At 30.3% G+C, this 14,972-nt stretch overlaps 1 protein-coding gene across 2 annotated transcripts in view; it reads left to right on the forward strand.

Moving 5' to 3' along the window:
• Positions 1–14,972, forward strand: part of Nbea (neurobeachin) — a 532,882-nt gene that overhangs the window by 84,033 nt on the left and 433,877 nt on the right. For both annotated transcript variants that reach the window (XM_042685587.1, XM_042685588.1), the window contains exon 11: positions 12,803–12,911. In XM_042685587.1, the coding sequence (XP_042541521.1) occupies positions 12,803–12,911 (109 nt within the window). The remainder of the gene's footprint in view (positions 1–12,802; positions 12,912–14,972) is intronic.

The raw sequence follows: 14,972 nt of genomic DNA on the forward strand, positions 1-14,972 counted from the left end.
TAGAATTACAATGCTCCATATATCAGACTCCTGAGAAGCTAGCATTAACTGTGTGAGTCAATAATTGTATTTCTTAAAGAGTACCAAACTTTAAAATACTATTAAAATAGTTTTAAAGTTTTTAAGTATTTAGGTATAAATTTCACAAAATATTAATAATATCTGTGTAACTATAAATTTTTAATGAAAAAATCTGAAACCTAAATAAATCTAACTCTTGGATAAGAAAACAGCATATTGGAGGTGACATGAATAAATCTAAAAGAGTCAGATAAAATTCTTGGAAGATAATACATTGATTTTTTTTTATAAAGTTGATTCTAAAGTTTATGTGGTATGACACATGTAACTAAGATAGCTAAAATATTTTAAGAAAGAATTTGGGGGAATTATGTTTATCTAGTTTTAAGGCTTACTGTAAAGCCATAATAATGAACACTGTGGTACTAACAGAATGCTGGGCACATATGTTAATTAAAAAAATAAAGTTCAGATATGGCACGGACATTCATGGACAATTGATTTTTGGTACAAGTACAAAGTAATTTTTAATGGGCTAAGAATTTTCATATGTCGCCGGGCGCCAGTGGCTTACACCTGTATTCCTAGCTACTCAGTAAGCCGCGGTCTGAGGATCATGGTTCAAAGCCAGCCCAGGCAGGAAAGTCTGTGAGACTCTTATCTCCAATAAAACCACTCAGAAAACCAGAAGTGGCGCAGTGGCTCAGGTGGTAGAGCACTAGCCTTGAGCCTTGAGCTGAGGGAGTGTTCAGGCCTAGAGTTCAAGCCCCATGACTGAAAAAAAAAGAATATTCATATATCAAAAAGTGAAGCTCATCCTAAACCACACACCTTATACAAAAATGAACTTGAAAATTAAGCCTAAAGTAAAAAAAAAAATGAAAGTATAAATTTTAGAAGAGACAAAGGAGGAAAACTTTTTAACATTGGTTAGGTCAAATGTTCTTTGATAGGACACCAAAATTATAATCTTATGAAAGAAGCAAATGATATAAATGATCATACTTTATCAAAGTTAATACTTCTGTTCTACAAACGGTGTAATGTATAGACACAATATAGATTGAAAAACATAATGACAAATGTTTTCTTTGACAAAGGTTTTACATAAAGCATACATAAAAAGCTCTCAACCTTTAGCAGTAAGGAAACAACCCAACTGTTTTTAAGGGAAGCTTACGTTTAAGGGCAGCTACTACAATAACTGTATTAATAGGCCTGCATATGGAAATATACTGTCAATCCACCACTGACTAGGCCCAGCCTGTAGACAGCATCATTCTGGCATAACTTGTCTGGATTTCATAGATAATAATGGCTTCTCCCTTCACAAAGTAAATTAGAAGAGACAAGTCTGTGATTGAGTGAAGTGGGAGGACATGAATAGGGTGGGGAGAAATCAATTTTCTTGATTAAGGAAGATATGGACTGGTGTTTTTGTTGGTGATGCTTTGTTTTGCCTATGTATTTACTTCATTGTGTCATTCATGTTTGCTTTTTATACCTTCATCTCATATAATTTCCTTCTCATATCGTACTACTCTAATTTTTTTCCTTCCCTGATCTTGGTTTTATTGCATACTATTACCTTTAATAAAATTTAAATTCTTAGGTTATCATATAAGTATTTTAGGTCTGTTCTTTTCTATCCTTGGGAAATTATTGAATTATTGACCTGAAGTTTATAATTTTTAAACTATATTTAAATGTATTTTTGAATTACGTGTTTGTTATTGCTCTCTGCTTTCTGTCTTCTGAGGCAGTGTGGATCATAATCTCAAAAGAAGGCTACCCACAAAGGAAGCATACCAAAAAACAGCTGAAAGAGATCTCCATCCCAATAGATACACATTCACAATGTAGAAGCACAAGAAACATGAAAAGTCAGTATTATCTCTCAAAGCTCATAGCTCTTCAAAAACCAGATCCAAACTTAATGAAATTATTGAGATACTGCATAAATAATTCAGAAGTCCAGACAAATAAGAAATAAGTTCAAAACCTGGATGAGAAAGTCAACAACATGGATGTGAAATTAAGCAAATGTAAGGGGTAAGAAATGGAAATAGCAGAAATTGAAAATTCAGTAAATTAAAAAATATGCTAGAATTGCCATCAATAAAGTAGATGAAGAAGAAACAAAATAAAGTAATTGAAGACAAGATTGAGGAACTGCTACAAAGTATGACTACAACTTTATGAGTTCTGGGGCATGTTCAAGAGACCAATCTAAGAATTCATGGGGTAGAAGAAATTGCTGAGAAACTAAAGACATAGAAACCTATTTGAATGACATTCTAGCAGAAAATTACCCAAATCTAGGGAAAGGTATGGATGTCCAAGTACAGAAGACATTTGGAATGTCAAATAGACTAGACTAGAAAACAGCTTGTCAATGTCAAGTAATAGTTAAAATTACAAAATTGTAGAATAAAGAAAAAATATCAAATGCTACAAGGGATAAGTGTCATTACTTATTAAGGCAAACTCCTCAGATTTACAACAGTCCTCTGAGAAGAAGCAATAAAAGCCAAGAAAGTATGGAATGGTGATTGGCAAATAATTGCCAATCAAAGACATTGGAGAAAAATAGATCTTCTAAGAGAAGCTCACACAAAAGGAATTAATGACAGTAAGTCAGTATTAACAGAAAATACTTATGGAATCTTATATTCAAGTGAAAAAGAAGGCATCACAAATATAAGAACTCAGAAAAGAATAGATTTTTATGAGAGGAATATATGAACAAATGAAAATTAGGAAATAAACATGTCAAACAGTAAAACACAAAACTTCAAAGATGAATAAAGAGAAAGAAATAGTATTTTAATCAACTGGGGTGACGAATTAAACAATTCATTGGAATCCCTACAGTAACAGGATTCACAATACTGTTGTATATATTTGGTTGTAACTCTGAAAAGATGCAGACTGGGTGATTTGCTTTGTGCACAAAAAACAACTGTATTTTGGTCTCAAGATGCACAACTCACTAGCAAAGAGACATTCAGATTGAAATTGAAAATGTCAGAAATTGCACCCACTAAGCAAATAGAATCCAGAAGCAAGCAAATTTAGCTTGTGCTCATATCTAACAAAGCAAACTTCAAATCAGAAGAAATAAGCAGACTCCATATTAATGAAGGGAATAATCCATGAAATAGATCAGCTATAAATTTATGTGCACTCAATGTTGGTTCATAGAATTTCATAAAACAAATACTATTGGTCATAAAGGGATAGTTTGTGAAAGATAATACAATATTATTTTGTTATTTCACTACCCGATTCTCATCAATAATGATTGTGCAATAATTATCAAATTAGCAAAGAAAATTAGCAAAGAAGTTTCAGAGTTACATTGCACTATGGATCAAATACTTAATGAATATTACAAAATATTTCATCTAACAACTGTATATGGTTTTCAACATCTTACAGAATTTTATCCCAAGTTGCTAACAATTTAGACCAGTAAGCAAGTCATTCCAAAACCAAAAAAAGAGAATCCACAGAAATTAATAACATATTGAAATTGACCAATATATTTTGAAATATAAGTGTGTCATTTAGCAAATCAAGAAGTTTTAAAATCCTTGAATCAAGTGAAAGTGGAAATAAAACCTAACAGATTCTTTTGGGGTATAGTATAGGTAGTTCTAAGAGGAAAGGCTCTACTGTCAGTGCCTTAGTTGCAAAAATCAGAGTGTTCTTAATTAAATAATCTAATTATGTAGTTTAAGTTTTTAGAAAAACAAATGAAACCTATAGTTAGTAGATAGGAAGAAATAACAAAAGATCATGGCTCAAGTTAATGAAATTGAAACTCAAAGAACGAGAAGTTTCAGCAGCATATAGAGCTGAACCATTACCCAGACTAACCAAAAGAAAGAGAAGATAAAACTTAATAAAATTACAGATGAAAAGGCAGTATTATGAAAGGCAGTATTATGAAAGGTACTACTGAATTGTGAGTATCATTAGAGAACATCTTGAAAATTTATATCCTAATAAATTGAAAACTTTGAGTAGGTAAGTTTTTAGACACACAAAACATAGGATTGAAATAAGAATATAAATATTATAATAGAATATATTATAATAAGAGAATATTATAATAAGAGAATATAATATTATATTGCAAGTTTGCAATATAATCAAATCAGTAATAGTTTTCTTAAAAAGGGAAAAGCTGGTAAATAGATGGATTCAAATGTGATTTCTATCAGATTTTTTTTTGTGATATTGTAATTTGAATTCAAGGGTTTTCCTTTGCTAGAAAGGTGTTCTATCATTTGAGACATACTATCAACTTTTTTTTTTTTTTGCTATAGTAATTTTTGAGATAGTGTCTCAGATTTTTCCCATTCTGGCCTGGATTGTGATTCTCCTATGGTTTGCTTCCTGCTGTTCTGCACAGGATAGATTCAAGTCTTATCCTAGCTTTTATTTTCTGTTGTGATAGGCATTCAATATTTTTGCTCAGTCTAGCAGGAAATACGAGAGTCCCAAAGTCAACCTCCGAGAAGATGGCATGACAAGATGAGCCATTAGCACTTGACTTTTTTCTTTGTATTGGTTTATATCACAATTGGCTCTGATCTTTAAAGAAGAGCTAACACCAATACTCCTTAAACAATTTCATATAACAAGAAGGTAAGAAACACTTGGAAATACATTCTGTGAAGCCAGTATTGCCTTGATATAAAAACCAGATGAGGGTGCAACAAAAAATATTACTTAAACAATTACCATTGTAAACAGGAATGTAGAAATCCTCAAGAAGTCCCTTGCAAACTGAATTGATAACACTATGATTAAGTTGGTCTTACTCTAGAGATGCAGTTATGGTTCACTGTCTGCAAATCAGTAAACATGCTAGGACATACAGATAGACACAAGACAAATAGATAAAGAGGAATCCCATGATTGTCTCAATAAATACAGAAAATAATTCAAAAATTCAACATTCTCTCTTCATTTGTCTAATACAGTATTTGAAATCTTAGACAAAAGAATAGTGTATAAGAAAGAACAGTGATTGGACAAGTTTACACTTCCACCAACAATGCAGTAGGGTTCCCTTCTGGCCACATCCCCTCCAGCATTTGTTGTTACTAGATTTCTTGAGTCTAGCCATTCTAACTGGGATGAGGTGGACTCTCAATGTTGTTTTGATTTGCATTTCTTTATGGCTAGAGAAGTTGAGCATTTCTTCATGTGTCTATTGGCCAGGCCCAAAGAAACATAGGTCCCAAGGTTTCCCTTATTTGCAATAATTAGTACATGTCTAGGACAAGCAGAAAAGGTCAAAAGCTATGAACATATGATCAGATAAGATGATGTTAAGCAAAATGAACCCCAGGATAGGGACAGAAATATTTTTTTCTTGCTATTGTTTCTAGCATATTAATAATATACTATGTGATTTTTTTTGTTTCTTTGTATGTTCCTCCCCCACAATACAACCCCTGTTTTCACTGTATTTGATTCCAATGCCCTGCATCTTGTATATACACTTCTTTAATTTGGAGAAGGGAAGGGAAAAAACAAAATGCTTAAACAGGGATATAGGTTGACCCATTGTAACAACGAGATGTATACGACACTATGTTGAAAATAAACTTTACAACTTTGTGGGGAGGGGAGTAGTTGTGGAGGTGGGAGTGAAGGGATGGTAGGGGAAAAACAAAAGAAGAGGCAATAATACTCCATAGGAAATGTATTCATTACCTTACTCATGTAACTGTAACCCCTCTGTACGGTGTTTTTACAATAAAAAACGTATTAAAAAAAGGAAAGAAAGAAAAATGAGAAAAATAAGGAAGAATTTATACCTACTTGTACATGACAAGATCCTATAATTTAAAGGACTTTGATTCTATGAGACAACTTAGATATGATCATCATTTTATCAGAGTATCAAGATACAAAATGAACATACAAAATTAAAGAAACCTATATAACAATAGTGTGCTGAGAAAGGAATCAGAAAAAACAGTTCCATTCGAAATAGTTTAAAAAAATAACCAAGTGTGGGATAAATGCCTGTACAAAAAATGATAAAATACTGAAAAATAATTTTGAAGAAGACACTGTAAAATGGGCAGATTACACATGTTCATGGGCTGGAAAATTGCTGTATTATTGAAAATGATAGATTCATGTTTTACACACACACAAACAGAAACGCAAAATCGCATGCCATTGTTCACAGAAATGGAGAAAGTAATCCTAAAATCTGTATGGAAGGAAAACAATACTTGATAGCAAAGACAGTCCTGATTTGAAAGCAATGTTATAGGTATAGAAATAGCTGATGTCACATTATTACAAATTATACTACCAACCCATGTGACAAAACACACCACACCCATACCCACACCGTCCCCCTCTCATTCTCATGGTGCCCAAAACCCTATACTGAAGAAGAGTTTCCACGAAGAATCAGTCTGGAAAAATTAGATATTCACATGGAGATGTAAAGTAGATTCCTACCTCTCACTCTTAAAAGAAAATCAATTCAAAATATACCAAAGATTTAATGTAAGGCCTGGAGCATTGAAACTACCAGAGGAAAACATTGGGACTACACTTGCAGATATGGACATGGGCAATTATTTTCTGAATAGGACTCTAATGGTTCAGAAAATAATAGCAAGTTAGAACAATAGGATTGCATGTAGTTAAAAAGTTAATGCATAGCAAAGTGGGCAATTTCCAGATCGAAGAAACAGCCTATAGAATGTGAGAGGATTAATACCAATTCATAAAAATTGACACCAGAAGAACAAGCAATCTCATCAATAAATGAGCAAATGAATTGAACATAGTCCTCAAAAGAAGTTCAAATTCTCATCAAATACATGAAAAAAAATGCTCAACAATCATAGCCATCATGGGAATACAAATTAATACTACAATGAGATGTCTTCTTACCCCTTTTGTAATAGTTATTTAGAAAATAACAAAGGCTTTTATATATTGTTGGTGAGAATCTAAATTAACTCAGACACTATGGAAGTTAGTACAAATAATACAACTATTATATGATCCTGCTTTATCACTGATGGATATACATCTGAAAGAATCATCATCGTATAATAGAGATATTTGCACATGTTAATTATGAAACTATAATATATACATTAAGAGGTCAGTCTAGGTGTTCATGAATACATGAATGAATAAAATGTTGCATATATGCATAAGAGTGTGCATAAAAGTCAAATAATTGTCATTCCCATGAAAATGGATGGTACTGGATATGATCATGCTATGAAAAAGCATGTTTTCTCTCATGTGGAATGTAGATTTAATTAAAAATACAAATATGGAAGAAAATTTATGGGTGAACTAGGGTTTAGGGGATGATGGGTGGAAATAGGATCAAACTACATTTCATAGGACATTGAAATGTCATAATGAAAATTATTTTCTACAATTAATATATACTAATAAGAATACTTAGTGTTAAATGTTGGCAAAGATTTTCAGTGAACCAAATGTTACTGACATTCTGGAATACAATTTTTTATTTCATAATAAAGTTAAACATATATATATATATACATATATATACTTCAGCTTCCAACTTTCTGTATATATTTATGAAAAAATGAAAACTGTGTTCACACACAGTTTATGTGAACTTTCATAATATCCCTATCCATAGATTCCATCCCATAACCCAAATGTTTGTTACAAATTAATGTTTGTTACAAATTAATGCCCTAAACAGTACATTTATTCAATTAACACTATTTATTAAAGAAAGAACTCTGGTTTTATGCATCTACTTGTATGAATCTCAAAGGCATTATGCTGAAGTTAAGAATTCAGTCTTTGGACACAGGTTTACATTCTTAAAATTCAAAACTGTAGTGATATATATGTATGTATGTATGTATATATATATATATATATGTATATGAATGAGAGGTTCTGTGTGTTAATACAGCTGTTGAGGAACAGATAATGTAAGTTTTGATGTGATAGAACTGGTTTGGGTATTGACTGTGATAGTGGTTAAATCTATGTATCTCTACACATTGATTCTGCAGAGTTGTATCCCTCAAAAGTTAAATAAAAATTAGTCTTAACTGTATGATCACTGGAAAGTAAAATGAATTATACAAAGAATGGAAAATGCCTGGGCATATGTAATATTTATGTATCAAATGTTTCATATCTGAAACAGTTCTGTGTAGTTAGCTGCTTTTGTTTGCTTTCTTGCATTTGAAAATGTCAACACTTCTATTACTCGGCATTTGGTCTTACTGTTGCCACATTTTGGTCTTCAAGAGCATTTATAATATGCACAGGTATTTAAGATCACCTATGTATGACCATAACTGCCTCTATTTTTTTCTTTCTAATGTTTAACTGATTAGTTTCTCCATAGGTGTTAAGATATAGCACAGTTAAATTTTCTAATATGTATCCATACTAATGAATGGTGTCTGCTATTTCTAACATGTCCAGAAAAGTTTTCATGTTATGAGATCTTTTTGGCAGGGTCAATTAAACTGAAGAACTATTCAGTTTTGTGAGATTTTTGTTCCTATTTGTACGTTTTTGGTAAACATTAAATATCTTCAGTAAATATATGAACAAACATAAAAAAGACTTGTCTTCAAGCTGCATGAATTTTGTTAGATAACTAATGACAGTATACATCAGTTTATAATAAGAGAGTGGATTAGAATTAACTCCTTTCCAACTGAAAAATTTTGTTCCTTTTATAGCACAGATTGATGCATTTAAATTACAAGCTTTTAGACTTTGAAACTTTCTTTTATTTTCTTTCTTTTTCTTTCTACCTTTGTCAGAAATAGGCCAATGAATCATAAAATCAAAATCTGTTAAAAAAACAAAGTAAGACCTAAATATGTAACAGCCTAATTTTGAATAGATCTTCTTAAGGAGGCTCTTTAAGAAGTATCAATTCAGTTAATAAGACAACCTGTTTCTTTATCAGGCTGAAGGGAAAGGTAGAAATTACTTGAAATTTCATCACCAAAGTCAGGCTTAGTCATTTCATGTGATAGTAGGGACATTCCATCTGCATTGCATTTCACCGTTTTCTTTAATACTTTGGCTTGATGTCTGCAACGAAGAATGTGACAGTGTTTGTTTGTATCAGGATTTTGTTGAACACTTAGGCAGTTGTCTTTGAGTTAGAATCTAAAACTGACTGCTAAATACTCACTAAGAAGTTATAGCGTGTTTGTCACTGGGAATTATTTGTCTTGGGTGTGAAGTTATTTTGTGTGTGGACTTTTACAGTTTCATTTCTGATATGATCACTCTTACTTAACAAAGTTTCGTGGTGAAAGAAATCCATAAAATCTGTAGTGTTAGATGCTTTCTATAATTTCATCATCTTTTGAAAGCTTTCAGTTAATTTCAGTATTGAATTAGTCTTCTTAAGAGATGAAACTTTCTGAAATGTCAAAAGATATCTCACCTTTACTGGCACCTGAAATCTTGATGGAAACTTAATCTAATTCAGAATTTATTCTGTCCTTTTTTCTGTAGACTTCTCCAGAGTTTAAACACATATTTTCAAATGAGTAGGGGTATTGAATCTTAGGGGAATCTTTCATTTTTTTGTTAGTTAATTTCTTCTTAATATAAAAGTAAATTTAGCTGTGATTACTTGCTTGATACAAAGCACATTGAATACTTTGTATCTTCTCTGAGCTAACTTTGAAGTGAATTCAGGATATCTATGAATTCTTAAAAATGATGTACCAAGTCTTTAAATACTAGAAGTACCATGAATTTAATATAACCTCTTGGGTTATATTATGAATTATATCCCTTAGTTATTTTGAAATTTTAAGTGGAAAAATTAAGGTGGTTATCAGAATCTGAATTTCTATAAAATTAATGGAATCTAAGTAAGAGTTTATCTTTTTATTAAAAGTTAATTCTATTTATACCATTCTCAGACATAGGTAGGCCAAGACTATTGTGCTATTGTTTTAACAGTATGGATAGAAAGATCTGGAGAGAAATAGATACATTGAGTTACTACAGGCAGCATTATACTGTTTCTTTTATTTTGCCAGGGTCTAGCTCTCGTATTTTTATATTTAAAATTAATACTATTTCTTTACTTAATTAAATTTATTAAGAATTAGAAGATTACAATTATTTTTAAGAAAAACTCAACTCTATAAAACATTAGTGGTATTTTCCTTAAAAAGAGACAGGATTAAAAACCCTTAATCATATCTGAAGTAGTAATGCTTCTTACAGAGTAAATGTTACACTACTGTCTGTTGAGAAGTTTAGCAATTTAACTTCATAGCATAATACAATTTTTGTTTATCAATAGAATGCTCTGACAACACTCTTTCCATTGGTATTGCTATACTTTTCAAGAGAATTTTCTATGTTGTGTACACTAGTTTGGGCTGACATGGCTACTTGCTTTTTGGCTTATCTTGTATATGTAGATCCTCTTCAGATGAACTGATGTGTTCTAGACAGGAGGTGGTATGTAGGAGATATAGGAATGGGCTGAAGTATCCTTTATATTTGCCTTTGTATCTAGGGGAGTTGGAAATAGGCAAGAATGGAGAGAAATTTTGTATGGCAGTACACAGAATTTTGCAAGTTTATTGTGAGCCCTGCAGCAATCCGATGCATTTTAGTTACTGGTAAGTTTGTTAAATTATGTTTGAAAATGTACCTCTTCGAAGATGGCCATCTATTTACTAATACGTCCATCATGTCAAATATACCGTATTTTTAAGATTTTTTAAAAAAAGATTTGGTATTGTTATTGCCTTGGGTTTTAGGTACAAATTAAAAATAGTTTGGTTAGTGAATGCATTTGACTTTTCCATTATTGTATGGCTATTATCAAAGTGAAATTAATATTTTATGGATAGTATAGTTGTATTAAGATTTGGAGATTACAATAAATGATATTCTGTTTTTGTAATGGAATTCAACCATATTTATAGGTCCTAGTTAACATATTAGATGTTGGAGAATGATTAGTTCTTCTGACATAAAATAATTTTAAAATCCATGGCATCTTTATAATTTCATATGGTTCTACTTAGGAGGTGATTTTACATTTTCTGCCTGTTCTCATGGACAATAGTGACCATAGTTAGGTATTTCTAGTCTTTTCTTTTTGACAGAGCTGAAATTTAGAAAACCAGTTTCCTCCTAAATCACTAAGTAATTTTAGATAAAAATTCATGAACAGATCAGGAAATTGTGTAACCTCTATATAGTAGTTTTCTTTATTCTTTTCAAATATATAAGCATAATTCTTAAATGTATTACAGTACTTATGCAATTATTTGTGAAGTGGCCTTGACTATTGATTCAATTTATTTAAAATGGACTAAATTGTTTAATAGCTATACTTCTTTACAAAAACATTTAAAAATCTTAAGGGATCCCTTTGGTAGTTGTGTTATAAATATGTTTCTTTTGACTAAGGACAAAGTAAAAGAATACCATTGATTTGTAATATTTAATTATTTTTGTGGTTTAAGGCTTTAGGGCAAATTAATATAATTGAATTTTAATTTACTGATATGAAGTGCTTTATTTCTTGGTAGTGTACTTTATAAAGCTGGGATCATGTAGCTCATTAAGCCATTAATTTTATGATAGTGATTATGTTGCTATTGGTTCTTGTTATAACAATTCTGATTTGAACAAAAATAGCCACATTATCATAGAAATGGGTTCTTTGTCAATTCTGTTGAAACCAGAGAGCTAGAATAATTCAGAGGCTAGAATAACTTGAGATTCCATAACAGTTGTCAAGTCTTCCACATTACCAAATTTTCTTAGTTTTTGTAAGAATGAATACTATTGTTTTTAAAAAGATAATAGAAATCTGTGGCTTTGCACTTCTTATAACTATAAATAGGTAATTAAGCTAATATTTTGGTAGATATTTTAATTCTTTATGAAATGTTTATAACAATTTGTTGTAAACTATATTAAACACATAGTGAAGGACATATATTTTTACTTTCAGAAATGCTATATTCATGTGATGGTGTTTGAAATCAATATATGTAATTTTGTGAGGAAATACATTATCAAAGCTTTATTCAATACAATCATTTCTTTTTCTTTTTCCCCTTATTCACTCATTCAATGATGTACCTAGTACTTAACTTTTGTCTGGAATATTACTATCTGTGCTTTTGTGTGTTTGTCTATATACTGTGTAATTAATTGCAACTTTTCATTTCAGTATACATGAGTCATTTCTTTCCTATGTTCTCAGGAAAATTTCTGAGGGCATATGTAGAAGTAGATGATATATTGCATATTTCTCTTGGTATCTTTTAAAACTAAAATGTGTATGAGAAGCACATTTAAATAATACATTTATTTACAGCTACTTATGTTCATTCCAAACAATATTGTACAAATATTTAAATTTCTTTGAGTTTGTTTTTCCAAAGAATATTATGATACAATCTATATTATGATATTACATATGTATGTTTTATGTTAGGTTTACTTATAGCAGGAATTATATAGTTATATAGATAAGATTTGATGTTTATGTAATATAAAATATGTAGTTATTTTCCATTTATTCTACCTAATTTTAAAAAATATAAAAGTTTTCTGTTCCTTGTGGGAAGATATATTTATATAAATAACTTTTATCATCAAATAGATATTAGAGTATGGTTGTTATTTTTTGCATAATGATTGAAGTGAAACATATTTATAATAAACATTTAATGACTGAAAAATGAAATTATTTGTACTTTATATGCAGTGCTACTCTTTTGGCATTCCTGGTTGAATTACTTAAAAGTTCAGTAGCCATGCAAGAACAGATGCTGGGTGGAAAAGGCTTTTTAGTCATTGGCTACTTACTTGAAAAGGTAAGTGATATGCAGTTCTCATAACTAAATAACTGACAATTGCTAATCATATTTTCTGTAACTTCCTTTCCCTGGCTCAATGGTCATATCATTTACTAGTTTAAGAATATTTTGCAATTATGGTTAAACATGTTAGAAATGTAATTAGTGGCTGTTTTTTTGAGTGAAAATGAAAACTAAAGAAAAAATTTCATCTTTTATTGAAGTTCCAAGTATCATTTCTCATAGATTTTTTTTTTTTGTGGAACAAAATAGAAGACCCAGAAATAAACCCACTGACCTATAGTCATCTAATATTTTATATGGGAGCCAAAAACAGGCTGGAATAAAGAATTTTTTCAACAAACAGTACCAGTACCAAGGTTTGAACTCAGAGCCTTTTACTCCCATTTGCTGTTTATTTTGGAGATGGACACTTGTAGACTTTAGTTCCTTAAGTGACTTTGTATCTTCATCCTCTGGATCTCAGCCGCTTACTCATTAGAATTACAGGCTTAATCCATTAGTACTTACCTAAATGGCTGTTTCCTTTTTTATTTTTCACTCCACTGACTTATTTTTTTCTTGGTTTTACATTTTTATTTTATTTAAACACTCCCTTTTCTGTTTTAAGTTCAGGAAATAAGAATCTTTATTTAAAACATAAGTACAAGAAGAAAGTTTAAAATCTACATTTATAATTTCTTTTTTATTCTTTTTAAATTAATATGGATTAATTATACTTATTAATTGTGCTCAGTATGATATATTTCAGCATATATATACAATGTGCACTAATGAACCCTAGCCTCCCTCTGTTCACCCTTCCATAAATGCCATTCCCAACCTCTAGAAATACTATTGTTAGCTGAGGTCAGTTTTTACCACATATTTTCTTTTATATGCAGAAAATATTGGTATTTTGTCAACTGTACAGTTTGATTAATGTAAAATTCTTATTCATCATTAATTTGAATTAAAGACTACATTCTCAATAACACAACTCACCCACAGATTTCTTATCTGTACCTTGTATTTTTAATGAGTTTATTAACATCTAGTGTCACACAGTTTACCTTTTCATTTTACCTATTATCTATACTACTATCTCTTTCCTTGAAATAGTTTTTAAGAGGCCAGAAGTTTTTTTTTTCAGTTTTGTTAACTGTTTTTTCCACAGTGTCAAAGAGAGTGTCCAGTAAATATTAAGTACTCACTGTGTATATTTTTTAAATGACTAAACCAAAAGTCTTGAGGTCTACTTTTACAATAAAGGAAATAGACATAAGGATATTAGTTACAGCTTGAAGGGAACAGTATTAGAATGTGTGGGCAAACTTGACCTAAAAAAAAATCTGTTTGGTTCAACAGTAGTTTTTGTTTTGAATTTTATTTCATAACATTACTTGCCACTCAGTTTATTATCTCTAATTCTAATTTACACTTTGTTGTTAATTCATTAAGTTTGAGATGCTCTATGTAGAAGTATGAAAATGCATACTCAAAAATTACGAAGATGACCAGGTTAGAAGCATAAGACATGTAAATAAGTTATATGGAAGGTAAAGATTGGTAAGACAGTTTCAATCTTTCAGACTTTGAATATCCTGTAGTACTATTTTGACTTCAGTCAGTGGAAACTAAGGAAAAAAATACAGTGTGACATGTATTTCAGAATTCATCAATCACTAATTCATTACCTATAATATTACAGAAAAGATCACTTGATGATTTATCAAGGAAGATATGTTTCTGGTATTTGAGTTTAAATTATTACCTTTTATGAAGAGTGTTTTTATGTCTAACATTTTCACTTATTTTAGGATAGCATTGTCCAAAGGAAATATAATGTGAACCTCATATGCAACTTCAGATATTAGTAAAATATTACAGGTGAAACAAACTTAAATTATACATTAAAATATAATTTTAATAATATATTATCTTTAATATAGTAGATGTCATTTAAATATAAGGAAATATTTTATCATTTTTATACTGAATTATGAAACGCTATGATATATATCCTATATATATATATATATATATATATAGTATGTAAAGGAATTATAGTTATATAAA

The sequence above is a fragment of the Dipodomys spectabilis genome, unplaced genomic scaffold, assembly GCF_019054845.1.
Source record: "Dipodomys spectabilis isolate Male_0828 unplaced genomic scaffold, ASM1905484v1 ptg000095l, whole genome shotgun sequence".
Taxonomy (NCBI): Eukaryota; Metazoa; Chordata; class Mammalia; order Rodentia; family Heteromyidae; genus Dipodomys; species Dipodomys spectabilis.